Source organism: Eretmochelys imbricata, chromosome 8, assembly GCF_965152235.1.
Source record: "Eretmochelys imbricata isolate rEreImb1 chromosome 8, rEreImb1.hap1, whole genome shotgun sequence".
Lineage (NCBI taxonomy): Eukaryota > Metazoa > Chordata > Testudines > Cheloniidae > Eretmochelys > Eretmochelys imbricata.
In genome coordinates, this window is record NC_135579.1 from 104,746,165 (window position 1) to 104,772,696 (window position 26,532).

At 52.6% G+C, this 26,532-nt stretch overlaps 1 protein-coding gene across 1 annotated transcript; it reads right to left on the reverse strand.

Moving 5' to 3' along the window:
• Nucleotides 1-8,063: 8,063 nt before the first annotated feature.
• Nucleotides 8,064-19,251, reverse strand: LOC144269608 (uncharacterized). The gene is made up of 4 exons (XM_077825386.1): nucleotides 18,759-19,251; nucleotides 16,814-17,143; nucleotides 16,445-16,611; nucleotides 8,064-10,610 (listed from the first exon to the last, which is right to left on the reverse strand). Exons 1-4 carry the CDS (start codon nucleotides 19,249-19,251, stop codon nucleotides 10,566-10,568), a joined length of 1,035 nt encoding a protein of 344 aa, XP_077681512.1. The 3' UTR covers nucleotides 8,064-10,565.
• Nucleotides 19,252-26,532: the final 7,281 nt, after the last annotated feature.

Here is a 26,532-nt window from a genome sequence, read left to right on the forward strand (position 1 = left end):
TGCTTGGGGTGGGTTTTTGCTCATGGGTTGTGTTACGAATCCTGTTGGTGGTGTTTCCCCAACATAATGCCACATTGTTTCTCTCTGTTATTAAAAGGCTTTTGCTACACTCGGACTATATGCTTGCGAGAGGGGAAGTATTGCCTCTTGGAGGCGCCCAGCGGGGGTGGTATATATTTGTCCCAGGTCACTGGGTGGGGGCTCAAGCCGGTTTGCATTGTGTTATTGGAATGGATCCCCTAGATACTGAACCCGGCCCTTGTTGCTGCCAACTCTGACGGGCAGAAAGGTTACATAGGGAAAAATACTGGTAGATGGATGGCCTGGTTAAGATGTAAATCTGACAGCACCTTAGGTAAGAATTTAGGGTCTGGCCATAAAAAGACCTTGTCCTTGGAAAAATACCATAAAAGGGGATTCTGCCATCAAGGGCCCCATCCCTGTAAGTTGACGTGATAGCTTGTACAAAAGCTGTCTTCATAGATAAGTAGGGCCCTACCAAATTCATGGCCGTGAAAAACGCATCACGGACGGTAAGATCTGGTCTCTTGTGTACTTTTACCCTATCCTAGACAGATGTCACAGGGGAGACCAGCGTTACTCAAACTGGGGTCCCGACGCAAAAAGGGGTCACAGGGCGTTGCAAGGTTATTGTAGAGGGGTCGTGGTATTGCCACCCTTACTTCTGCCCTGCCTTCAGAGCTGGGTGGCCAGAGAGCGGCGGCTGCTGGCCAGCTGCAGCGCAGAAGTGAGGGCGGCAATGGGTGGCCGGAGAGCGGCAGCTACGGGCTGAGGGCCCAGCTCCGCAGGCAGCAACTCAGAAGGAAGGGTGGCAATCCCCTACCGGGCCATCCTTACTTCTGCGCTGGTGGGGGTTGTTCTGCTGCCTTCAGAGCTGGGCTCCCGGCCAGCAGCTGCCGCACTCCGAAGGCAGCGCCCGTCAGCAGCAGAGCGGTAGTAAGGGTGGCCATACCGCGACCCCCCCGATAATAACCGTCTGCCCCCACCCCTACTCCTCCCTTTTGGGTCAGGACCCCTACAGTCACAACACCGTCACACTGGTGGAAGCTGCCAGATGAGCTAGTAGCTATAAATGGTTCCCTCCTGTAGTTTGGGACTGCCTTGAATTGTCATGACCAGATTTGCCAAGGTCATGAATCTCTCCATTGGAAAGAAGGCTCTGGCTGCTGCTGAATCCAAGAACACCCCTTGTATTCTCTGTACCAGAGCTAACACGGATTATTTACATTTAGTTGGAGACCCTAGTCCTAGGAGAAAGCAAGAGATTTCTGTGTGGAGGTCAGTACTGCTTCATAAGATTGGCCCTTGAGTCATGAGTTGTTGAGATACGGGAAGGCTAAAATTGCCTCTTGCTGAAGGTAAGCAGCCACTACTGCTAGAACTTCTGAGAACACCTTTGGAGCTGAAGAGAGGCTGAAGTGAAGTACTCAGTATTAAAAATGCTCCTGTCCCATGGTAAAACAGTTATTTCCTATGTGCTGGGTGAATCGCTACATGGAAATAGACGTCCTGTAGGTCGAGGGCCAAAAAACAATCTCCTGCCTCTAGAGAAGGAAATATAGCTGCCAGAATCACCATCCGGAACTTCTGAGACTTTGCAAAATCTTCCTCAATGTCCTCCAGTGGGGAGGCCCCAGTAGAAAAAGGAGGAGAGTACTGCAGTACCGGGAAGCAACAGTAATCCAGAGACTGGGGTCTCGGTACCAATAGTCATTCAGTGACGATACCCATAAACAGTGACGACTCCGGCTCGTCTAAACCTGACAAGTCCCTGGTGCAACAGAATGCCTGTGGTTACCAACGAAGCAGTTGAGTTGGATGGTATCGTTACCTGGAGCACATAGATGCTGGGGCCGAAGGTGTCCAGCACTTCAATTTTTCCCAGTACTGACAGTGCCAAGTGAGAAAGCACCGATGGTAAGTCTGATATAGATGGTGCTGTTCTAGAGGACTGTCTGTCCTGGACCTCGTTGTCCTTCATACGTGGTACCATATGTGGTACCAGGGGCCTGCTGGAGCTGTGCTTCTCCAAAGCATTCTGGGATCTCCTGGTCCTGCCAATACCAGAGGAAGAATCCTTTGCCTTCACGGTACCAAACCAAGAAGTCGAGGCCTCCAACAGCACAGACTTAGTGGGAGATCAAGGCCTTCTGGGAGCCGCCATCTGCCGGTGGGAGACTGAGCTCCTCTTCTTCAGAGCTTTCCCTGAGTCCTCTGAAGTCTTCACCCTCTTAGGGGAGACTGGAGCCAAGGTTGAAGGGGCACTGGATCCTGTCTGGAGACAGATATACAGGGGACGTGGGGGTGAGTCTCCTGACCTGACTCGGAAGCAGGTCAAAGGGAGCATGCCATCATCAGAACCTCAGTTTGGTCTCCCGATGCGTCCGTGCTCTAGATTTGAGATCTAGGCGAAAGTTACACTTTTGACAGACATCAGACTCTCCCAAGCAACGGATACACTTAGACTGCCCATCACAGATGGGTAGCTTCTCGACAGGAGAGGTAGTGTTTGAAGCCTGATGAGCCAGGCATGCCCAGCCAGTCCAAATAAGCTTCCTGGAAAAAGGAGAGGGGGAAAAAAACCCAAAGCACTCATTGTATCTAATTCTATACTGGCAACTAACAGTAACTAGACACATGAAACTAAAAGAACAACTGTAGAACACACTCAGGGACACACAAGGCTTCATCTCAGGCCGAGGCTGTAGAGAAGGAACTGTGGGCTGTTCGCCCGTGCAGATCTGTATACCCTTGGTGTGCAGCATGAGGTTGTATAGACCGTGTGCGCGGGCAGAACCCAAACTGCTAACAGCAAATCTCCGATCCAGGGCTCGAGAGGCATAGGTGTGTCTGGAGTGGAGCACCCATCAGGATGCTACTCGAAGAGCCTGAATTTTATATCACTTTTAATTGGAAGGAGTTTTATAAGCTATACACTGTGATCGTATCCCTGTTACAGACACCCAGAAACGGGAGAGGAAAAACAACCATGTAACTGTGAATTGTATTAGACAAATCTACCAATTAAAATTATATTTTAATTATAATTTAGTGGATAAACAGCACTAGGTCACTACTCCCATCCTTGAGCAGGGCAGGATTGTTCCCTACAGCCTATTCATAGAAAAGTAGGGCTGGAAGGGACCTCAAGATGTCACTTAGTCCAGCCCCCTGTGCTGAGACAGGACCAAGTAAACCTAGACCATCCCTGACAGGGGTGTGTCCAACCTGTTCCTAAAACCTCCAGTGAGGAGGATTTCAACCTCCCTGGGAAGCCTGTTCCAGAGCTTAGCTCCCCTTAAGAGTTAGAAAGTTTTTCCTAACATCTAACCTGAATCTCCGTTGCTGCAGATTAAGCCCATTGCCTCTTGTCCTGCCTTCAGTTCCTCTTTGTAACAGTTCTTAACACACATGAAAATTGTTACCAGGGCTTTGTCCAGCCTTGTTTTAATGGTGAACTGTAAAGGAGGGGGAGAGTGGTTGTGCTCTGAAACCTGTGCTCCTTTTGTGTCTTTATGATGCGGTAACAAGAGAAGGGTGTTCTTATTTCCCTTTGTGAAAGGGGTTAGTAGTTCGGGCTGTTTACCTGTGGTGTTGCGTGGGTGATGCAGGTCAGTGTGAATGATCACAGTGGTCCCTTCTGGCCTTATAATCTATGAATCTGCCCTAGAAGCTGGTATGGCTGGGTGGAGAACCGGTAGGATTACATCACGTATGCCCTGGCAGGGAAACCAGACTGAACGGGGGTGTGGGCGTGTGAATATTTCTGTTTAAAACTGAGTGTGCTTTGTTGCTTGAGAGAGAAATTCTCCCTGTTAAGGATTCAACACCCTGTTTCTTCAGTTAAGCGCTGGAAGATCTCCTGGTCTGCACGTCTGACTCGCCAAACACGTCTTCAGACCAAAAAAAGGGGGTGGGGGTGGGGATGGACATTCCTGTTTTTTTTTAAAACTCTCAAGCCTTCATTCTAACTCCTAAATAAAAGTCACCCACCCTGCACCCGTATTTCCTGCTGTCCTGTAAAGCTTTCAAGCGGTGTTGCCCATTTCCCTTGGGAGACCCTCTCAGTATAGACAGTCTTGCCCTCTGCAGGTACTTCCTAATGTGGAGCTAAATTGCTCTCTGCGCCATCAAGTCTCGGTAGAGCTCCTATGCTCACCTGGAACAACTTCTCTACAGTCTCATTCACAGGTTTCTCTTCTGCACGGTCGCAGGGCGAGACATGCTCGCTTCAAACTTACCTGCAGCTGGTAAACTCTGATGGGCAGCCCATCATACAGGCCATTGGTGCAGGAATCTCAAGCCCTACAGCCGCACAGGGAGCTATCCTTTGACCAAGCACCTTTCAGGACTAGTTGGCCTTTTCCCCCCTCCCTTCAGAAAGTGAGCTCCCACCAACAAGCAAGGGAGGCGGGTGGGTCACTGAGGCTCCAATCTCTTTTATCTGCACTCCATCCCCACTTCGGCTTCAAACGTAACTGGCCTGATTGATTTCTGGCCCCTTGCTACAGAACTATATCGAAGCCTGGAAAGTGCACAAACCAAACCCAAAGATGCCATCGAAGGCCTGTGCTGTGTGCAAAAAGACACACACAAGCTGGCATCATCAAAAAGCTTGCTCAGCTGGGTGGGGAAAATCAAGCCCAAGAGGCCCCCACATGACTCATCCCAAGGGGCTCACAGCACCAGAAACTATCTAGATGCTAAGTGGGAGGCCCTGAATCTGGTGGGTCACAGAGGCAGAGTCTCCATGCCTTGTGGAGATGGTTTCCTACAGGTCAGGACAGGGGGACACTAAGGTGGTAGTAAGAAGGAAGCTTGGTCCACTGCTGCCCTGTGGCACTTAGTCTGTGGTTAAAGGTTCAGTACCAAGGTCTTTCAGGAAGGCTGAGATTTTATCTGCATTGTGAATTTGCCCAGATTCTAGCCCCTGGTGTAGCTGCCCTCCTGCAAACCCCAAGCATAGCCAGAAGCAGCCATCCGGTGCTCTGGGGTACTTTAGCGCAGTTTCAAGGGTGGCTATTTAATGGGGCAAACCCCAGCATAGACTGGGTCTGAGTTTGTTCATTCAAGTGCTGGCTTGGGACCTGCAAGAACTTCTGGCTCACTGTGGTGTCTGTCTGCACCGTACACTAACTCTCACATTCTCAATGTCTTTATTCTTGCTTGTGCCCTAGAAACCTACTAGCCCGATTCCCAGCATGACGTCTTATGTGCAGTGGCTTGCAGGGAGCTGTTTAAAGGGCACCTGGAAGCCCAGTGGAATTGTGGCAGCCATTTCTCCAACTTCATTCCAAAGTGTCAGAGAATTGGGTGTTTCTGACCCCTGAGTCCAGGAGACTCAGAATTTCTTCATCAGCCCAGGTGCTCCCGAGTGCTCTCCTGGGCCCAACCAGCAGCATTGGCATCACGGCCTCGTTTGGGGCCATTGTTAAATCAAGATGAGTTGCAATCACGGATGGGAGAACTGGTGAGAAATCATGCACGACAGGATCCCAGGGGCAAGGCTTCCAGTTAACGGGATGCCAGGACCGTGGAGTTCAGTAATGCAGACCACAGCAGCCCCCAAAGGTGTGACCAGGATATTGTAGGTCACGAGGGGATGGGGAGGAGGAAACCAATTGCAAGATGTGAGCTAGTGGGCTTGTGTGTCTTGTCTCCATTAGCGCTGTATGGCTGCAAGCTAGCACACAATGAGACTAGCGTAGTGAGATGATCACACCAGGGCTAACCAAGGTATAAAGATGCCGTTAGAATGTTGCAAAAAGAAAAGGCGGACTTGTGGCACTTTAAGAGACTAACCAATTTATTTGAGCATAAGCTTTTGTGAGCTACAGCTCACTTCATCGGATGCATGCAGTGGAAAATACAGTGAGGAGAATTATATACATAGAGAACATGAAACAATGGGTGTTACCATACACACTGTAACGAGAGTGATCACTTAAGGTGAGCTATTACCAGCAGGAGAGCGGGGGTGTGTGTGTGTGTGTGTGACCTTTTGTAGTGATAATCAAGGTGGGCCACTTCCAGCAGTTGACAAGAACGTCTGAGGAACAGTGGGGGGTGGAGGGGGGGAATAAACATGGGGAAATAGTTTTACTCTGTATAATGACCCATCCACTCCCAGTCTCTATTCAAGCCTAAGTTAATTGTATCCAGGCCTGTCCTATAGTAGATGACTTCTGGGTACTCTTCTGGCTCTGTCAATCTGTTTCTTCACTTCAGCAGGTGGGTATTGTAGTTGTAAGAATGCTTGTGTGGTGTGGTCTGGAGGAAAGCTGGAGGCATGTAGGTAGGAATAGCAGTCAGTAGGTTTCCAGTATAGGGTGGTGTTTATGTGACCATCGCTTATTAGCACCGTCGTGTCCAGGAAGTGGATCTCTTGTGTGGATTGGTCCAGGCTGAGGTTGATGGTTGATCCCACCATCCAGCTCTTACCCAGACCACACCACACGATCCATTGTCTACAGCCAAGCTCTGCGATACAACCGCATTTGTTCCAACCCCTCAGACAGAGACAAACACCTACAAGATCTCTATCAAGCATTCTTACAACTACAATACCCACCTGCTGAAGTGAAGAAACAGATTGACAGAGCCAGAAGAGTACCCGAAGTCACCTACTCCAGGACAGGCCCAACAAAGAAAACAACAGAACGCCACTAGCCATCACCTTCAGCCCCCAACTAAAACCTCTCCAGCGCATCATCAACGATCTACAACCTATCCTGAAGGACGACCCATCACACTCTCAGATCTTGGGAGATAGGCCAGTCTTTGCCTACAGACAGCCCCCCAACCTGAAGCAAATACTCACCAGCAACCACACACCACACAACAGAACCAGTAACCCAGGAACCTATCCTTGCAACAAAGCCCGTTGCCAATTGTGTCCACATCTCTATTCAGGGGACACCATCAAAGGGCCTAATCACATCAGCCACGCTATCAGAGGCTCGTTCACCTGCACATCTACCAATGTGATATATGCCATCATGTGCCAGCAATGCCCCTCTGCCATGCACATTGGCCAAACTGGACAGTCTCTACGTAAAAGAATAAATGGACACAAATCAGATGTCAAGAATAATAACATTCAAAAACCAGTCGGAGAACACTTCAATCTCCTCTGGTCACTCGATTACAGACCTAAAAGTTGCAATTCTTCAACAAAAAAAACTTCAAAAACAGACTCCAACGAGAGACTGCTGAATTGGAATTAATTTGCAAACTGGATACAATTAACTTAGGCTTGAATAGAGACTGGGAGTAGATGGGTCATTACACAAAGTAAAACTATTTCCCCATGTTTATTCCCCCCCTCCACCCCACCCTGTTCCTCAGACGTTCTTGTCAACTACGGGAAATGGCTCACCTTGATTATCACTACAAAAGGTTCCCCACCCCCGCTCCCCTGCTGATAATAGCTCACCTTAAGTGATCACTCTCATTACAGTGTGCATGGTAACACCCATTGTTTCATGTTCTCTATGTATATAAATCTCCCCACTGTATTTTCCACTGCATGCATCCGATGAAGTGAGCTGTAGCTCACGAAAGCTTATGCTCAAATAAATTGGTTAGTCTCTAAGGTGCCACAAGTCCTCCTTTTCTTGTTGCGAATACAGACTAACACGGCTGCTACTCTGAAACCTGTTAGAATGTTGGATGCCTGTCTGTTCTTTATCCCTCCTTGTTTAAAATACCAAAGGGATAAGTTTCAAAGGCACAAGGGGCTGTTAGGTGCCCACTTCCACTCACTTTTAGGTGCCTTTTGTGCTTATTACAAAGTCCCTGGTCCCTAACTGCCCTCTCCCTCCCCCGCCCCGGGACCAGAGCAGTCAGAGACTTTCCTTAGCTTTGCTTATCATTGGTTATGTTGCCGTCTGCAAATTCTTCTTGCCCTGACGAGATGTCATTTAACCATCCCAGGGTTTGCTGTGGAGCGGATGATCGACTCAGAGCAGTTGCTGGAGCTACGTGCAATCACCATACATGAGGCCTTCAGCATTTGTAACTTTATTGCAGAAAAACCCACTATTAACATATTTTACAAAGAAAGTTGCACTTTGGTGTTTGGCAAGTTCTGTTCCCCCATCATTGGGGGGCAGAGATGCAGCCGTGCCTGGGGCAGCCAGTCCTCTCCCTTCAAGCTGTGTGCAGAGCGTCTCGTTCTGACAGCAACAGCTCCATAGATACCCATGCGCCAGTTCCAGCCAGGAGGAAGTTCCGCTATTTCCATCAGCACTGTCCGTGCCTCTGTTGGTGCTAAACATTGGCCGCACCCTGCCCCCCGCCAAGGAAACAAGGCTGCAGCGTCAGTGAAATTTCTGTGCGCAGAAGTGTTCCGACTTGGCAGTTTGATGCCTGTGGAAACTGCCCTCTAATTTTCACACAACGAGAGGGGGGGGGAAAAATCACATATATTCCCTCCTGCATTTACTTTTGGGTGTCTCTCATCACAGGTAACAGACCCAAGTTTACAGCCAACAGGAAAACCCTAACTACTGCATGATCTCTTCATCAGCTACTCCCAAAGCCACAGAGCAATGCAGGGAGTGGGGAAGTCACCTTCTCCAGCTCGTCTGCCCTGGTTCCAGACTACCAGTTCTCTGGCTGCATGGCCCAAATAATCTCCATTAAAGCCAACGCTAGGACTTATATATGTCCTGCTGGTGGGAGACTAGGCCCTCCCGAAAGCTAATGTGGGCACTAGCATGGCTGTGAAAATGGTACAACTTCATGGGGCAGGGGCCTCACCGGAAGAGACGCAGGCTGCCCACAACTCCCCCAGACTTTGCTGGCCTGAGGGAGCACAAGCGCTGGCTGCTTCGAACCAAGACAGCAGGCTGAGACCTGAGGAAAAACAAGGCTTTTGTTTTATACCATCTATCCCAGCATCACTCTCAACAGCGAGACCTCTCCAACCGCTGCCCCCAGGTCCAGCTGAGCGGGACCCCAGAGGAGCCTTCAAAAGGCGAAACAAGATAGGAAGTAGAAATAAGCAGGAGCCACTGTATGGGAAGAGAGAAGACCCAGAAACCCCAGTGAGTGAGTGAGTGCGTGTGTGTGTGTTGGAGAATGGGGACAGGCGGTAACACAGAACAGAAAAAAGACAACCACACAGCCTCTCTTCAGCTGCACCCACGGAAGAGACGCATCCTGCCCCACACACTAATGTCGGTCCCTAGGGTGCCCAAAGGCAGCTGGCTGTCTCCAGACCCGCTCCTGTTTGTTTGCTTATTATGCAGCCGCAAAGGCACCCAGGAGACGCAGGGGCAGAGCTAGCAGCCACTGAGATTGTTCAAGGAACTTGAGAAGCAGGGAAGCAGCATTTCTTGACCTCCAAACCCAACACACCGGCCTTCGTTTATATGAATGAGAGTTCTGAGGCGGGGGGACAAGGCACAAAACAATGGCAAAGGCTGGTTCGGGGGCGTGGAGCATAAAGTGTCCTTGAGAGCCACCAAGCAGCCTCGGCAAGGCCCTTGCCAAGGGGCAAGGCTATTTCGATGGTGAACTAAGGAGCTCCCAGCTCGCGCTAGCGGGGAGGGAAGTCACGGTGCAGGCTGGGCAGGGCAGCCTCCGGCCGCCAGAGCTCAGAGCAGGTATTAAGTGCAACAAGTGACTCTGATACGCAGGAGAAGGGCCTGCATGTTCCCTTCCCACGCTGAGGCGACCGCGGGCCAGTCTGCCTGCGGGGAATGGGTTAGGCTTGTGCAGCTGCCTCGAGGGAGAGAACAAGGGATTTTGTTTTCTTTTGAGACAGACAGGAGAGTCCCACCCAAGACAAGGCTACACAAGCCCCAGTTACGTTTGTTCCTTCCCTCTGCAGCGTGATGAAAAGTCTCCAGCCTACCCCGCCCCTAGCAGCGCGTTCTCCTTTCGCAGCCACGGGGCTGTTTTTCTGGGCGGCAAGGAGGGGAGTGCAGTTTACCGCGGTCCTGCTAGATTCTCTGGGAATTCAGGAATGGATCCCACTGCTGAAGCTGAAATAGAAACAACATGTGCAAAAAAACCACAAAGCAAGAGGGAGCCAGTCTGCTCCCCACCCTCGTCTCCCAGTAGGAAGTAACAGTCTCCTTTGCTTGCCTTGTGAGGACCGACACCGCATCTCCTGACACAAGACGCGCTTTGAGAGCAGTAGCTTCTGAGACTTCCAAGCGAGTCCTCTCCAGAGATTGTCAGCTAAACATCAGCTCAGCCACCAGGGTAAAATGCAAAGTGAAAAGCCCCTCTCTTGTCTCCTCAGCATTTTGAGGAGGGTCAGGACACTCGGCGTACGGAGAGCAGAGGGAAGGGCCAGTGCTGGGCTCTAACTGGCTCCAGCTCTCGGATTAAACCCTAAAACCAAACTTTTACAAAAGTTTTTAAAACAAACCAACCCACCCATCTGCAATGAGTGTTTCAGTCAAGTGCAAAATCAGAGCCACCTTCCCTCCATCCTCAGGGGATCTTCCTGGACCAGATCCTCAGGGGCCTACTGCTCAGGGAACTCCAGCGCTCCCCCAAACCTGGATGGAGGGTCCTCTTCTTGCTGCCTAGTAGCTGTAGAGGGAGAGGGGCGTATCCTCCATCATGTCGTCCTACGAGCAAAGGAGAAACACACACATTAGTATCTGTCACGTCATGGCATGAAGGGGGGACTGGTTTAGATCTGGGGTTGTTCTGGGACCAGACTCCCTTTCCCTCATCCCACCCCCTCAAGGCCACCACCAGTCCAGCCAGGGAGGTCCCCCACCAGCAGGATTCATCAAACAGAGGGGTGGTCTCTGCGGAAGGACGCAAGGCAAACACCACATCGCTCCCAGGCCAAGCCGCGAGGTCCTAGGATGGTGAACATATCACTGTTCCTCTGTGGCATCACTAGGCTGGACGACTGGTAGGAAACAGTTACTTACTGTTACTGTGGTTCTTCGAGATGTGATGCAGCCATGTGTTCCACTCAGGTGTGTGCACGCCCAGCGCACCAGAGCTGGAGAAATTTGCCTAGCAGTACCCGAGGGGGCAACGCTCACGCCTTGTGGCCATAGCCCCTCCCCTGGCTACTCTCCCTCAGTTCTTTCGCACTGAATGCCAGGGCCCGAGAGTCCAGTGCAGAGGGGATGGAGGGTGGGTTGTGGAATACACGCCTGCATCACATCTCAAAGAACCACAGTGACAGTAAGTAACCGTTTTGTCGTCTTCGAGTGGATACGGATGTGTATTCCACTTAGGAGACTCACAAGCAGTACCTCCCCCCTCATCCCCAGGAGGTAGGGCTCAGAGTCTACCAAAGCCTGCATCCACCCTGGAAGATGCAATTACGGTGTAATGGTTTGTGAACATACGTATCGACGACCACGTAGCAGCCCTGCCAACGTCCAATATGGAAATGTCACTGAGGAAGGCTATGGGAATTGTTTGCACCCGAGTAGAGTGAGTTCACACCTACTGATAGCCTCAGCTCTGCCCCCTCAACGGCTATTTCATAGGCTGTCTTGATGCAGAGTGTTATCCATTTGGAGATCATCTGTGAAGAGATCACTTGACCCTTCATGTGATCTGCATATAACACAAACAGGCAGACGAAGCACGAAACGGTTTAGTCCAGTCCAGACAGAAGACTAGACATCACCTGACATCTACAGTATGGAGACATTGCTGCTCTGGAGACGAATGCAGCTTAGGAAGGAACACAGGTACTGCCTGGTTCCAATGAAACTGAGAAGCCTCTTTAGACAGAAATTTTGGATGTGGTCGTAACGTCACGTTGTCTTTGGAGAATTGTGTATAAGGAGAATCTGCAACGCTCATGCTCTCCTTATGGAGGTCCTTGCTACCAGGAATGCAGTTTTCTGACCCAAAAGTGGGACAAGATGCTAGGGGCTCAGATGGAGGTCCCATTAAGGCCGCTAGGACTGAGTTAAAGTCCCACAGAGGAACCGGCTCTCGGACCGGGGGATGTAGACGAAGGAGCAATTTTAAAGAATCTTGCTACTATGGCACGGAAGAAGACAGATCTTCCCTGAATGGGGGGATGAAATGCTGATCCTGCTGCCAGATGTGCTTTCAATTAACTAAACACAAGCCGGAGTGACTGAAGATGCAGCAGGTGCTTCAAAATGTTCCCGATAGAGACCAGTGATGGTTGGATTCTGCGAGCTAATGACCACACCAAAAATTCCTTCCATTTAACTGAATAGGCCACCCTGGCCACAGTCTTCTACTGTTAAGGAGGACTTGGACAGCTGCCGAATGCTGCTCTTTCCTCCCACACTGGGAGATCCAGGGAGCTGAGCACTGGATGCAAGGCGTGGCCTTGGTTCTAAGTAAGTTGGGATGGGGAGGAAGCAGTATGGGAGGCTGAATAGACAATGCAGGAAGGTCGGAGAACCTGCAGTCTTGGCCAGGCCACGGCAATGAGAATAAGCTTGGCCTGATTGGCCTTGAGGATGACCTCAGGGATGATCAGGATCGTGGGAAAGGCATACAGGATAGGCAGCTGCCAACTAGATGGAAAGCGTCAGACAGGGAACCTGTCCTCCAAGGCCCCCCTTGAGAGCACAACAGATGACATTTCCTGTTGTCCCTTTTAGTGATCAGGTTGATTGTCGGGATGCCCCAAGCTGTGAAGATGACCCAGAGAACACTTGTCTTCGAGAACCACTTGTGATTCAGGGAAAAATACCCCCTGAGACAGTCCATGAGATGATTCTGAACCCTGGGCAAGTGAACGGCTATTGGATCGTTCTCCTTAGCACAGAACTGCCACAGCTGGTCACCTCTAGGCAAAACAACCTGGAGTTTGCTCCCCCTTGTTTGTTCGCATAACAGATCATTGTGGGAACTTTGGGAATCTCTTGATAGGCATAGCATGCACTGTAGATGGCCCGAAACTCCAGCACATTGATATGAAGCGAGGTCTCCCGCTCCAACCACAGTCCCTGTACTTTCAGCGCTCCCAGGTACACCAACCCAACCCATCAGGGACGTGTCAGTAACAATCGACCTAGTTGGCAAGAGCCAGACAAAGGAAACGCCTTGGCAAATGTTCTCTGGACACATCCACGACTGCAAGGAGTCCAGGACCAGTGGAGGAAGACAAATCAATCTATCTAGAAGGCGAAGAGCAGGACAGTAACCTTGCAAACTGGACCACCTGCGTGCAAGCAGAGAGGTGACCCTACAGCCTCAGACACGTTTGAACTATTGCGGGAGGCTGAGTCTGCAGACGAAGGCAAAGATGGCAAATTGCCTGAAAATGGTCGGTTGGAAGAAACATTCTCGACATCGTGGAATTTAACAGGACCCCAATGACCTCGATTTTCTGAGTGGGAGCCAAGGTTGACTTTCCAGTGTTTAGAATGAGACCCAGCTGATGGAGGAAGCGCACTGTGATGCCAACGTGAACAAGAACTTCCCCTCCATAACCAGCCGTCCAGATACAGGAAGATGTGAATTCCCTTCTTCCTGAGAGATGCTGTAACAACCACCATGCATTTGGTGACAACCCGGGGGACAGAAGAGAGGCTGAATGGAAGCACTGTGCACTGAAAGTAGTGTTTCATCACAATAAACCAAATGAACTTAATGTGGCTTGGCAAAATTGCCACATTTAAGTAGGTGTCTTGAAGGTCAAGAGCAGCAAACCAGTCATTCTGAGACCATACAGGGAGAATAGTCAATAGGGACCATTCAGAACCTCGTGTACCAGATATTTGTTGAGGCTGTGAAGGTCGAGGATGGGTCTTACTCCTCTCATGGATTTGGGTATCAGCAAATACTGGGAGTAGAAGCCATGACCCTGGTGTTCCAGCAGAACCTCCTCCACTGCTCCTAAAGCCAGCAGAAAATGAATCTTATGAGACGGTCCCTGAAGAGGGGTGGGAAGGAACTGGATAGCATAACCCGACATGACGGTGCTTAGGACCTAGCTACTGGTAGCAATCGAGCCCCAAGCATTGTGAAAGTGGGCCAGCCTGTCCCCAAAGGGGGTAGACGAGGAGGGAGGAGCAACCACTGGAAGAGTGCTCTGGACCAAAGGGTTCCAGAGACGGCATGTGGACTGGCCGAACCCTGAGCCTGACTGCTTCCTCCTGTGGGAACTATGCCCCTTTCTGGGGTAGCCCCAGTGCCTTGGAGGAGTGAAAGTCTGCTGCTGGTGTTGCATGTCTCTGGATGATTGGCCCCCAAAGACCGCAGGGAAGTCCTGGAGTCTCTGAGGGAGTGCAGCATCTTGTCAGTTTTGTCCAAGAATGGTGTTTGGCCGTCGAAGGCCAAATCCTCTATGGATTACTGGACATTGCGGCAATGACCAAATTCTGCTTCGCCACAGGCATACCGAAGCCAGCATGCTTAGCCTGTTCAAGGAGCGTATCGCTGATAGGGAGGATGAGTCTCCCAGGGGCAGATGGCTGCAGGATGTCCACCAATTTGTGAGTATTCTCTTGCACGAACTCCACTTGGATACTGCAGGAAGCAGCTACATGCCACAAAAGGTCTTGGCACACCTTAAAATCCTCCGGTATTGAAGGCAAGGATGAGCCAGGCAACACAGCATTGTCTGGAGACGGAGACAAAGCCCTCAACTGAACCAAAGCTGGATCCTGTTTATAAGGCTGATGGACCTGGATGGGACGACTACAGAGGCTATACTGGTGCTTGGGCCTGCAGCAGATCGACAGTCACCACTGCAGGCCTGGCCAGTGATTTCGCCTTCAAGCAAGACAGAGTGGGACCCCCGCAAAGGAGGAGCGTCCCAAGGATTCCATGGAGGCCACTGGCACGGATAAGGCATTGGTAGCCAGTAGACACCGGGCTGGAGAAGAACGCCAATCTTGGTACCCATAGTGGTCTGTCAGCGGTCCCCAGTGCTGGTCCGGTGATGGAGCGCGGGAGGATGACAGCGCCAACTCGGAGCTTGGGGAGCCTCGGGATCCCGGTGATAAGGGTGGAGCGAGACCAGAAGACGCGAGTAACCGACTCGTCCATTGCCCAGAACGAGGCAGGAAGCGGCACTGCCCATGGAAGTGGTACTGTTGGCACTGAGCATGCTGGTGCTGGAAGCAGTGTCAATCCCAAAGGAGAGGTCGGGACCAAAAGGCAAAGGCGGTCTATAGCTGCCTGGAATGCTGCTGACCTGGAAACAGCCGGTACTGGCATCTCCCTCTTTGGTGCTGGACTCAAAGGACACCCAGGGGCCAGAACCGGAGTCAACGGTCCAGGGTTTCCAAGTTCCCCACTCAGAAGGGTTAGAAGTACTCGCGCCATCCCACAGGCCGGTACCTACTCCGTGCCAGTCCATGCTTTTCTTGGAGGAGGCAGAAGAGTCACCCCGAGATCTGGAGCAGTCCGGATTGGTGGTATGCAACCTTTTCCTTGGCACAGGAGACAGGGAAGGGCTCCTCTGTTTCTTCGGAGAGGCAACTGCTCCGGAACGTGAAGCAGCAGCCCTTGGAGTCCGCGGGCACTCCCAGCCCGGCATGCGCCTCGGGACCGAAGCAGGTGCTGCGTCAGGCGAAGGTCCCAAGCCCCTTGAGCCTGTCCCTTGAACGATGTGCAGATCGCACAACGCTCTTTAATGGGGGCCTCGCCAAGACAGAGCAAGCACCGTGTGTGAGGATCACTCCCCCCGCCCCCCTCGAAGGACAATGTTTAAACCCTGGTGAGGGCATCATCGTGGAAAACAAACAAATACAACTAACACGAAGGGTACTATCTATCTATATATCTATCTAAGAGAAAAGCTAAACTTATTGAGAGGTTAAGACGGTTAAGCTCTGACTCCAGCCGAGGGGGGATAAGAAGGAACTGAGGGAGGGTCAGGGCAGCGCTGCCTCATGTAGCCAGGGGAGGGGCTTTGGCCATGAAGTGTGCGCCTGACCCCTATGGGCACTCCTAGGAGTGGAATACACGGCTGCATCTACTCGAAGAAGAACTTTGTATCTCAAAGGCTACATAGAGTGTTCGCTTCACCCACCATGGAAATGCAACCTCCTCTGGGGGGGGGAAACATAGCAGCTGTTTAACAGCCGTCCGGGAACACTGCATAACACATCAGGGCAGGAGTGAGGAAGAATACTGAATCTACTTGGAACCCTAAGGGAACCATGGCACACGATGTCGGGCTGCCTTCACACGGTCTGTCTGTCTTCTGGAACAGGGCTGGCAAGGTGGATCCTGTTGCTAAATCTCATGTCACCTGACGTCATCCTGGCAATGAACCTTGGAGGAGGCTCTCCAGACCCCACCCCACACTCCCCTCCCAGCCACAGGTACCTCTTCCTTTGCAAGAGGAATGAGCCGAATTCCCTCTGTGCGGCTTGTCTAGCAACGGCTGGAAGGGGAGCTGCACTGTGGCCTGGTCACACAGCTGGGAGCCAGCCAGCAGCTCCAGGCACAAAGGCCCTGGGCACGGCCGGCAGGGGGCATTGCTCACCATGGGCAGGTCCTGCAGGCGCCGGAAATCCATCCGGCTGTTGCGCTGCCGGTATCTCAGGAAGCCCACCAGGGCCAGGATCCCCACCATGACGACGAACATGGAGATGACACCGATCACCAGGGGGTCGGCCCCCATCGCGCCGGCAACAGCGGAGCTGGGCAGGTCTGCAGGGAGGAGGAGACGGTACCGAGAGGGTAAGGTCCTGGGGCAGTCAATCCCAGTCTCTCCCTGGGCTCTGCCCTACCGCACCACAAGGGGCTCCCCCCAGCTCAAACGCCTCTCCCATGCCCCTGCACTTGCTGCGCTCTCGACAGCCAGTTAGGGAGAGCAGAGATCGGCGCACGTGGGAGCCTTGAGAGCATTTACCTTGACCATCGTCGTCTCCCACATCCAACACAGAAGCCTTCTCATGCACAGGATCGGCTGATGGCTGCATTACAGCTGTTGTGGCTGCCCTGGTGGTGGAGGAAGCTCTGGGGGTCACCGTGGTGGTGCTGGGGGTGGTAGCTGCAGGTGGGCTCCCTGTTGTCATGGCAGCAGGCACAGTAGCGGGCCCTGCGGTGCTCTCCTCTGTGGCGTTGTCCTGGGCTGTTTGTGGCGTGGGTTCAGGGCTCTCTGCGGTGGGTTCAGGGTTCCCTGTCGTGGGCCCCAAGGTGCTGAATGCAGAAGGCTCCAGTGGGGAGCTGCCCGCTGTTGCTGCACATAAGAAAAAGAGGCAGTTATCTACGAGGCAAAATCCTGCGTCTGCCCATCCCCACCCTGCATGGCCTGGAAAGGGCGGTAGGCATCCCTGCTGGCACCTAGGGGACATGCCCAGCTCCTGGCATGAGCACAGAGCGCTCTCTGCTCCAGGTTCTCCCTGGGATCCTCAGGGAGGCAGCGGAGAGGCCCTGAGCCCCTGCTGTTCTGTGTCGAGCTGTTCAGAAGGCCACTAACTGGAGCCCTGGAACGTGGGCAAGGCTTGGGAGGGCATCTCAAGCCTTTTCAGGCTCGCGGCCCGATTCCCCCATCAGAGAAGATTCTTTAGCACCCCTGAAAATTTACTTCTTCAGCAGGTTGAGAGATACCTGAAAAGGCCATTAACCCTGTCTCGTCCTCCCTGTGGCTACATCCCATCACCTCCACATGGCCACGCAATGGTGCTCATCTCCTAGCAGAGGAATCCCCATGACAACGCCTCAGAAGGAAGAGCAGGGATCCCCGCTAGCCTGCGGACATGCCTGACAGCTATGGCCCTGAAAAGGGCAATAGGAATAAACTCTACGAGCCAGGACAGCCGGGGCACTTCCCTCTGGGGTGCCTGCCCGCTGCTCACAGTGACAAAGGCCGTACAGATTAATCGACAAATCAGTTTGTATTTCACAGCCTGTCAGAGCCAGAGAGCCCTGTCAGAGCCCAGGGCGTGTCGAGGGGAAGGTCTCTGAGCTGAGAGCCCCTCTCCAATCAGCAGCAAAGCCCAGAAAACCAGGTCAGTGAGAGTCCCCATACCAGGCAATGGGATTTTAGGGCAGCGTGGCAGACCAGGGCGCTCTTGGCCACCCTCCCCTTTAACGCGAGGCCGAGAAGCAACAGCAGTAGCCTCCCTGGAAATGTCGTCAGGCCAGAGAAGAGAGATTACGCTGGCAGCTGTGCCCTGCCGCCATTAAGGATCCCAGCATTGCTCAGAGCCACCTAGCCACACTGCATGCTGGGATTTTTCTCACAGTTTCTGGTTGATGACGGAGGGTAGCTTCTATCTATCCCATGCTACGGAAGTTAGGGGTTGCTCGGGCAAGCTGCCAGCCTCAGCTACCGGCTGGGTAATACTGCTTTAAAGCCAGCCGGGCCAGGTCCTGCTCTCACTGATACCGGTGTGACATCACCGCGGTCAGGAGACCTGCTCTGGATTGACGCGGGGTTAAAGGAGAGCAGCGTTCGGCCCCTGGGTGAGTGTGCATGTGCCTCGGAAGGAAAGGGTTAATTTGTACTTTTGAGGAAAGATGTAAGGGCCTTTAGCAGCAAGGCTCCCCCTCGCAGGACAGCTGGCTGATGTGGTAAAAGTCAGGGAGCAGCTTCCCTGTCTGCATATGAGAGAGGAACCAGCAGCTGCTGCAAACCTTTCCCGCTTGCCCTAGCGCCAGGATCCTGCTTTCACTTACCACGGGCCCAATCGTGTGAGGTGCTGAGTGCCCCCGACTCCAGGCGAAGTCAGCGAGAGTAGAAAGGCACTCGGCACCGCAGGGGCCCAGGCCCTAAGTCCCCAGGCTGGGTGTGCTGTGGGAGAAGGTGCCCCCTACACGCGGGTGAGCAGCGGGGTAGCGAGAAGCCTCACCCAACGCGTCCTTTGGTGGCAGAGACGTTGGAGCCATGGTCGCGGCGCCAGTCGGCCCCGGGGGGCTGGAGGGCTCGGTTCCGTTTTGGCCAGGCGGGTTTGTGGTGTTGCCAGCCAGAGCCGGAGAGGGGAGCACCGACAGGTTCTGATTCCGAGGCCCTGTCATAGCATCCGCTGAGACGGCTGGGGCAGAAGTCTGCAGCCTGGTGCCCTTGGTGGTGGTTGCGTTGGGATCGGGTGGGATGGACTCGTCCAGCTCGACAGCGCGGGGGCTGCTAAAACTGGGGTGCGGGGTGGCAGCCCCGTCCTTATCGGCGCTAGTCACAGGAGGGGCAGTCGCCTCTGGGCTGAAGCCATCAGCCTCATGGAGTGGAAATGAGCCTGGCTCGGTGCTGGGCTGAGCTGGGGATACCACCCGGTCAGTCGGGGTCTCCTGCCCGTCTCCTAGTGCAGGAAAGAACGAGAGAGAAATGCTGAACGGGGCGATGTCCATGCCACACGAGAGGGGACCAAGGGTGTAGGCGGGCTAGGGCGGGAGGGCAGGAACCAATCCCCAGCTGGCCTATGCTGCATACAGCATCGCACAAACACCAGGGACCAGAGAAGGGGTCCGGGCGCAAGCCTGCCTCTGGAGCAGCAGGCACTGGTCTCTACTGAAGGCAGGATGCCTGAGCAGCTGGAGCCCCATCAGCTCCACTGTCAAACCTCCCGCTCCCATTGCACTGTGCAGGATGGGCGTGACTCTGAAACTTCTCCACCCTCACCTCAAAACTGGGAGTTCAGTAAGAAGAGTGTGTCCGAAGGCCAAAAAGCCACACTTCCAGTGTCAACAAAGAGGATGACCACAAAAAAAAAAGCCCACCCTGGTTCAATAGGGAAGTGAAGGTGAAGGTACAAATAAATTAAAAAAAAAAACGTAACAAAAGGACAAAAAGGGGAAGTAGATAGCAATCATTACAAATCAGAGGTTATGAAGGGTAAAATATTGATAAGGGAAGCTAAGGACACGAGGGCGAAAAATTAAAAAGGTGTCTAAATATATTACAAACAAAAGGAATCTTCACAATGATAGAGGTTCATTACTACTAGATGGAGATGGTAATATGAGGATCATAGGAGGATGATTAACTACTTTCCAGGCCTTTGGTAACTGGGGAGGATGTTAGCATCTACGAGTAATAGACATTTTAAAATCAGCAGTACCAGATACCTTGCATCCAAGAATTCCAAAAGAGTTGACTGAGATTTCTGGCCCATTAATGTTAAATTTTAATAAATCTTGGAATAGCAGGGAAATTCCAATACTTGAAGAATGCTAATGTTGGGCCAATACTGTATTTAAAAAGGGCAAGTGGGATGAACCGGTTTACTATACGTTGGTTAGCCTGTCATCTATCCTGGGCAAAATAATGGAAAAGTTGATGCAGGATTCAATAAATAACTAATGGGAATATAATTAATGCCATTCAACATGGTTTTATGGAAAACAGGTCTTATCAAAATGAAATCAGATTTGTTTTGACAAGCTTATACAGTTGGTTGATAAAGACAACCATGCAGATGTAATAAATATGTTTTGTACTGCATTTAATTCAGCATCATGTCACTCTTATTAAAATATTAGCACTATACAATATCAAAACACGTTAAATGGTCTGAGAACTGACTGACAGATCTTAAAACACTGGGGAACTATCATTGACTGGGGGTGTTTCAGGGTTCTGCAGGGATCCGCTAGGCCTGATGCTATTCAATATTTTCATAAATGATTTGGAAGTAAATATAAAATCACTGTTGATAAAATATGCAGATAGCACAAAGACTGGCAAATGGCAAATGATGAGAAGGACAGGGCAGTCATACAGAGCAATCTGGATGACTCAGGAAGCTATTCTGTGAAAACAAAATGTGTTTTAATACAGCCAAATGCAAAGTTGCACAGCTAGGAACAAGGAATGCACCCTATACCTACAGAACGGGGAACAATATCCTGGACAGCAGTGACTCTGAAAATACTGCAAATACTTATTCATGCTCTTAACTTTAAGCACATGTATAATACCTAGGGTGACCAGATGTCCCGATTTTATAGGGACAGTCCCAATATATGGGGCTTTTTCTTATATAGGCACTTATTACCCCCCAACCCCGACCTGATTTTTCACACTTTCTATCTGGTCACCCTAATAATACCACTGATGCCAACTGCACATACATATTTGCAGTATTGCGGCCATAGAGGGAAGCCCAAGTGGTGCACCGTACATAGTGAGTGGCCAGACGATGTAAGTTATACTCACATAGGTCTTGCCCTCATTCCAGCCATCAGTGGCCTGGCACCAGTACAAACCCCTAGTGTGGGTAAAGCTCACTGCAGTTTGCATCAGTCCAGCTTTGGCTGGTTTCAAGAGCTTAGACCCCCCGCCCGCAGCATGTCTCCCTTACAAATCTGGCTCCCGAGAAACGCTGCCAGCATCGTGTTGGGATCTCTTGACAGATGCCAGTGACTCTGGTGACGCAGCAAGGAGAGACTGCATGTTAAGAAGGCATGAGAGAGAGAGAGTGTGTGTGTGTCCCCAACAAAAGGCACCAAGCTGAGGCCTTAGAAGGGAGAGGCTGATGGAGCTAAATTTATACAGGCTAAAGGAAATGGTATTTATGGGATTGTGAAAGCCCTATAAATATCTGAAGGGAAATACACGGCAGAGGATGAAGATCTAGTAATAACAGGGGTGAAAAATACACCGGAGTAGTAGGGCTTAGAGACTGGCAGATGGACCCGCTAAGCTCACTCTGTGGGACGATCTAAGACAGCCCAGGGGCCCCCTGACAAGAATCAAGCTGGTGTGTGCCTACCACTACCCCGCCCTACTCATAAGCACTAAGTAAGAGGCCAGAAGCTCCTGAAGCCATGCTAGGCAGCTCTCAACCATCTAGCCTGGAAATAAATAGCTCTTCCCATCACCCACCCACTTCCACCCACACCGGCTCTGAGACGGCACTGTAAACAGGCCGTACTTGTATGGGGGCAAGAGGAAGGGGTGAGAGAGGAGAGGGGCGGGGGGGCCAGCTCTGCAGCGGGCTCACAAGGCCTGTTCCCCGTTTGGAAGCTGCTCAGGGATGCATGCAGACGCTCACCCAGCCGGCTAGCAGGAGAAGGGGGAGCCGAGGGGGCAGGATCGGCTTTTCCTTTCCAAGGACAGGGCAGTCTCCCAGGTGGAGGCCAGAAGAGCAAAGTGCCCCTAGAGCCCAAGCTTCAGAGAACCAGCCCGGACCAAAGCAGGGTGCGGGGTTAACCCACGACCTCCCGCCTCTCAGGTGCTGGCTGCGCAACTGTCCAGCCCTCATTGCCACTGCTGGCTGGACGAGCCCTGCCTCCCACGGGAAGGAGCGAAGCTGCGTGCTGAGCTCCCGGGCCCTGGGGCTGAGTTCCCCAGTGCTAGGTTTGGGTGCTGTGGTTTCAGGGAGGGGGGGAGGCCAGGAAACAGTTTTGCTCTCAGACCGGACGGGGGGAGGGAGTCAGGGCACAGCGCGGAGCAGCCGTGCTGCTGCTCTGAATCTTGGAGGAAGGCCTAAGCCACTTGAGGCTGGCTGAGCCCCTCTCGGAGTAGGGAAAGGGACAGCCTGACTCTCGTGCTTTCCATGGCAAAGCATGCTGGGAAAGGAGCGGAGCTGGGGGCCCTTGAAATACCAGCTCCTCTCCCTTCTTTTCAGCCAGCTGTAGGGAAGTTGGCACCGGGGGCTGAGGGTGTTGGCTTGGCTGACCGAGCTCTTGGGAGTCAGCAGGTGTTTGGGGTGCAGGTAGGGGCTTGTCTACGCTAACAGCCTTCGGGTTTTAGCTGCTGCTGGGCTGTGGGAGCTCCTGGAGATTTATATTGCTTGGGGGAGCGGGTCTCTGCTGTCTCATGGTGCAACAGATTCCTTGGGTACAAGAAACCTCTTCATCTGTCCCTGTGTACCCCCTGCCCACTTCCACGGCGGGCGGGGCCCTCCTGTCACTGCTGGGGGTTGTGCTGTACCCAGGACACAGAACTTACAGAGTCTGTATCCCTGGAGAGAGCCACCTGGCTGTGCTGAAGGAGCAGACGGCTCTCAGCAATACCCCCCCTCCCCCCCACACAACAGCTGGAGGGGTCCTCACCTCCCTTCAGGAGCTCTGCCTGCAGGCCTCCCTGGGGAATATGGAACTTGCGGGGTGGGTCTGGATGAGACGGGCTGGGCTTTGTCTCTTCTTGCTGCCCCAGCAAGATCACTGAGGTGTATGGCCTGCAGGGAGCTTAAAGGTGCAACCGTCTTTGAGGGGCTCCGTGGTGTTAGTGGGAACCTGCCCTCGGAGCTGTGGTTTAGAGGGCATGGTACAGGGAAGCAGCACGTAAGGGGCACTTGAAGGCATTAAAAAAAGCTGTGTGTAGCTGGAGCCGCTGATCCGTTCAGCTGTCCCGGGGGTGCACACCGAGGCTACTCGGAACGTCAATGCGCAGCCAGGGCAGAACTCTGAGCTGTCTGCTCCAAGAAGCAGACCCCTGGGCCCTGAGCTACAGGAGGGGCCTTGCACCACCGACAGCAAAAAACTCAATCCTGCTCCTAACCAGTACACAGGTACAGCCAGCTCCTAGCAAAGCTGGCTGAGCAAAGCACGGCCTTTACCCTTTAATGGCATGCGGTGGCCATTAAGGCCAGACGAGATAGTTTAGGAAGAGACGAAGATGGTCCTGGGGGCACTTGGCATCTGGGAGAAGGAAGGTACAGGGCAATCCCAGACAACTGTTCCCATAAGGGCCTGACACCAGGAGCTTTGGAGAGAGGGCAGGGCACGGCTCCCCTCTCTCCCAGCCAACACAAACAGGAGTGGGGTTATTAAACCCACCTGGAGAGCATCAAGAGACTGACTAGCTGACTGAGTGGGTGACTCAAAAAAGGAGTCTCCAAGCTAAGCCAAGGAAGAAGCTCCTGAGACCAAGAGGAAGAACTCAGCCAGGCCCTGAGGGGAGAGGCTACAGGACAAGAAGGGCCAGGACCGGAACTGCACAGACCCAAGGAGGAGGGCTGTGAAACCCTGAATCTATGGGTCTGTCTATACTGCAGCGTAAGCCCAGGGCTAGCAATAACTTCAGGCAGCAGATCCAGAGTTTCTTAACCCAGGGCTCTAGCATCTACACTGCATTATTGGGCCGAGTCCCACTTCCCATGTCCCAGACTTCCTCGCACCCTTCCAAGATGTGGCTGCTCTAGCCCTTTGTTCGTGGTGCAGTAAGTGAAAACTTGACTGTCCAGAGGCCAAAGGAGAATCAGCCTGTGGGATACTCTTGGTGGACTCCAAGAACACGAGTCCAGTGGGGCCGCACCTACACTGCAAAGCAACAGGGCTTGAGCCCTGGGTCCCAGCTTGACTCTGACTCAGACCCTCCACCCTCATGGGGTCCTGGGACCCTGTGTCGGAGTCCTGGGTTACAGTGATTTGTGTGTAGACAGAAGGGGGGTTAGGCTTGAGCCTGAGTTCAAACTCTGGGCTTACACTGCAGTGTAGACATACCCTAAAAGGGAGCGAGAAGCTGGTTAATCTGAATCAAATAGTCCCAAGGCGGGGGGAACATTGTACTCTGGATGTAGGTGTGTGTAAGTGGGTTATTCTCAGAATTGAAGGGGAAACTGAGGCAGGGTGCCTGCAGGGCCATTCCAGACCCTGAGGCAGTGCTCTGGGACTGCACCTACCTACGACACGCAACGCTACAGCATTTCTGTCTGTAATGTGATCACTTCTTAAAACTGCCTCTGATCAGTTTGGAGCAACAGCTCAGCAGCATAACAGCTGCCCCACTCATTTCACTGGACATTAACTCTGAAACCTAATGATGACCAGTCAACTATTTTCTGTTGAATACTAAATGTATTGTAGAGCCCTTCTCCCACTACTGGGTTCAGCCTCTCCCTTCGAGGAAAACGGCACTTCAGGAAAGGCAAAGAGCATATCAACACAAGCAAAGATGCAGCTCCTTGCAATGACCTCCGGCTGGGGAACCAGAGGGGATAGAGCTTCCAGACCAAGAGGAGCCCTAGAGGAGGAGGGTTGTAACCATCTGAGAAAAAAAATGCACCCTGTTTCAGACACTGGTGGGAAATGCACCCCACTCCACGGTGAGAGGCGAGGGCTAGCTGCTAAGGCCAAGAGCCATCTAGGTATTGCAGACGGCTCTGTGGTGCAATGCTGCTACAATACTAGATCTCCAGCATGAACCTGAGCTGACACCAGCTCTGAGGCGAACACCCGTAGTACAGCAGAAGAAAACAGGAAGCCAGCTGAACAGGAGGTGCAGAGGCTTAGCTCAGACTTCACAGCTGTGCAGTGCGCCAGGCTCAGTGATTGAGGGGTTTCTGAATACATAAGAATCGGTAACCAGCTCCAGATCTAAACTGCCTCCTGGGTGAGGCTGGAGAAGTCTGCACCAGGGGCATGAGCAGAGCTGCTGCTGGGCCTTGTCCTGAAGGCTTCTGCTTTGCGCCTGTGCTTCCCTGGAGAGTCCAATGTAAAGCGTGCTTCATCCCCCATCTCCCAAGGTCTGCAAGGCCATTCCAAGGACAGGGAGGGCTGCTGTCACACAGGGACAGACGGACTCCCATCTGTGTGAGGAACCAGAACCCGCCACCCAGTTCCGTGGGCCTCGTCTCTGAAACAAGGCTACGGCTCTTGGAATCCCAGTCAGGAGCCCCCCTGCTCCCTTTCGGGAGCAATTCATCAGCCAGATCCAAAGCTGGAAGAGCCACGCTCTGAAGTAAACTACAGAGTGGCCAGCAGCAGCTGGGCCTGGACTCAGGGCTCCCTTCCCCAGCTGAGAAGACCGAGGAAGCAGGGTCCCCCTGTGAGCCCTTTGATATTGAGCGGCCTGGGAGGCACAGCTGGCTCCAGCCTGCAGAGACCTGGTCTAGATTTAAACGCAACCGCTGTCAGAGACTCTCAGGACACCCAGCATTCTGCTGACAAGCACTTAGCAGCTCCATGGGACCCTTCAGCCCCCGAGCAAGGCCTGTGCCCTCCCAGCTCCCTAAGTGAGGGACAACGGACTTGGATCTTCCTCCAAACGTCAGGGACCAGGAGTAAATCCCAACAGACCCTCATGCAGATATTTCCAGCTCCAGTCAATAAAGCACCAGCAGCCCGGTGCAACCCCAATGGATCAAACACACAGCAAGGGTCGGAGGGACTCCGATGTGTATCTGTTACACGGGGGGCAGGTGACTGACTCATCTGATGGGTTTATGGGACCTTCAGTATAGAGTGGTCTGAGAGCATCTTTCTCTTGTTCGGAGACTCTTTTGTTCTCTAAGTTCTTCCCATTGGAATCACTGCTGGGGACAGGTGCAGGCTTGTCCCCTCTTTATCCACCGTGCAGATACAGCACATGCAACGGCAGGGCAAGCGGCCTCTATGCTCCCCCTCCCAGTGCACCTCAACCCTGCCCTGGGAAGACCACGCACAGGGATGCGCGAGGCGGTCAATCTCCTTGACCCATTCACTCTGTGGCACTTCTTCTGATTCTGCCAAGGGAGCCAACTGGTACCAACTGAGATGGGTTGTTAGAAGGGACGCCTGCCCACCAGGCATGGACCTGCCCCAACAGCTCCTGATTTGGGGGACCTTTGGGAAAGCTTCCAGGCACTGCTGGCCCGGGCTGGATTTGAACTGGCAGCCTTACGGCGAAGGCTGCACGTGCCCTCTCCTTTATCTGCAGCACCGAGGTGCTTAGATCTGGAGGGTTTCAGCAGGGGGAGGGCAGCA

Excerpts from the sequence above, each read along its gene's own strand:
- LOC144269608 (XM_077825386.1), bottom strand. The coding sequence starts at position 19,251 with ATGGACATCGCCCCGTTCAGCATTTCTCTCTCGTTCTTTCCTGCACTA. Across the intron at positions 16,612-16,813 it reads GGGAGACGACGATGGTCAAG|ACCTGCCCAGCTCCGCTGTT; the intron begins GTAAATGCTCTC and ends TCCTCCCTGCAG. Across the intron at positions 10,611-16,444 it reads GCCTGCAGGACCTGCCCATG|GACGACATGATGGAGGATAC; the intron begins GTGAGCAATGCC and ends CTTTGCTCGTAG.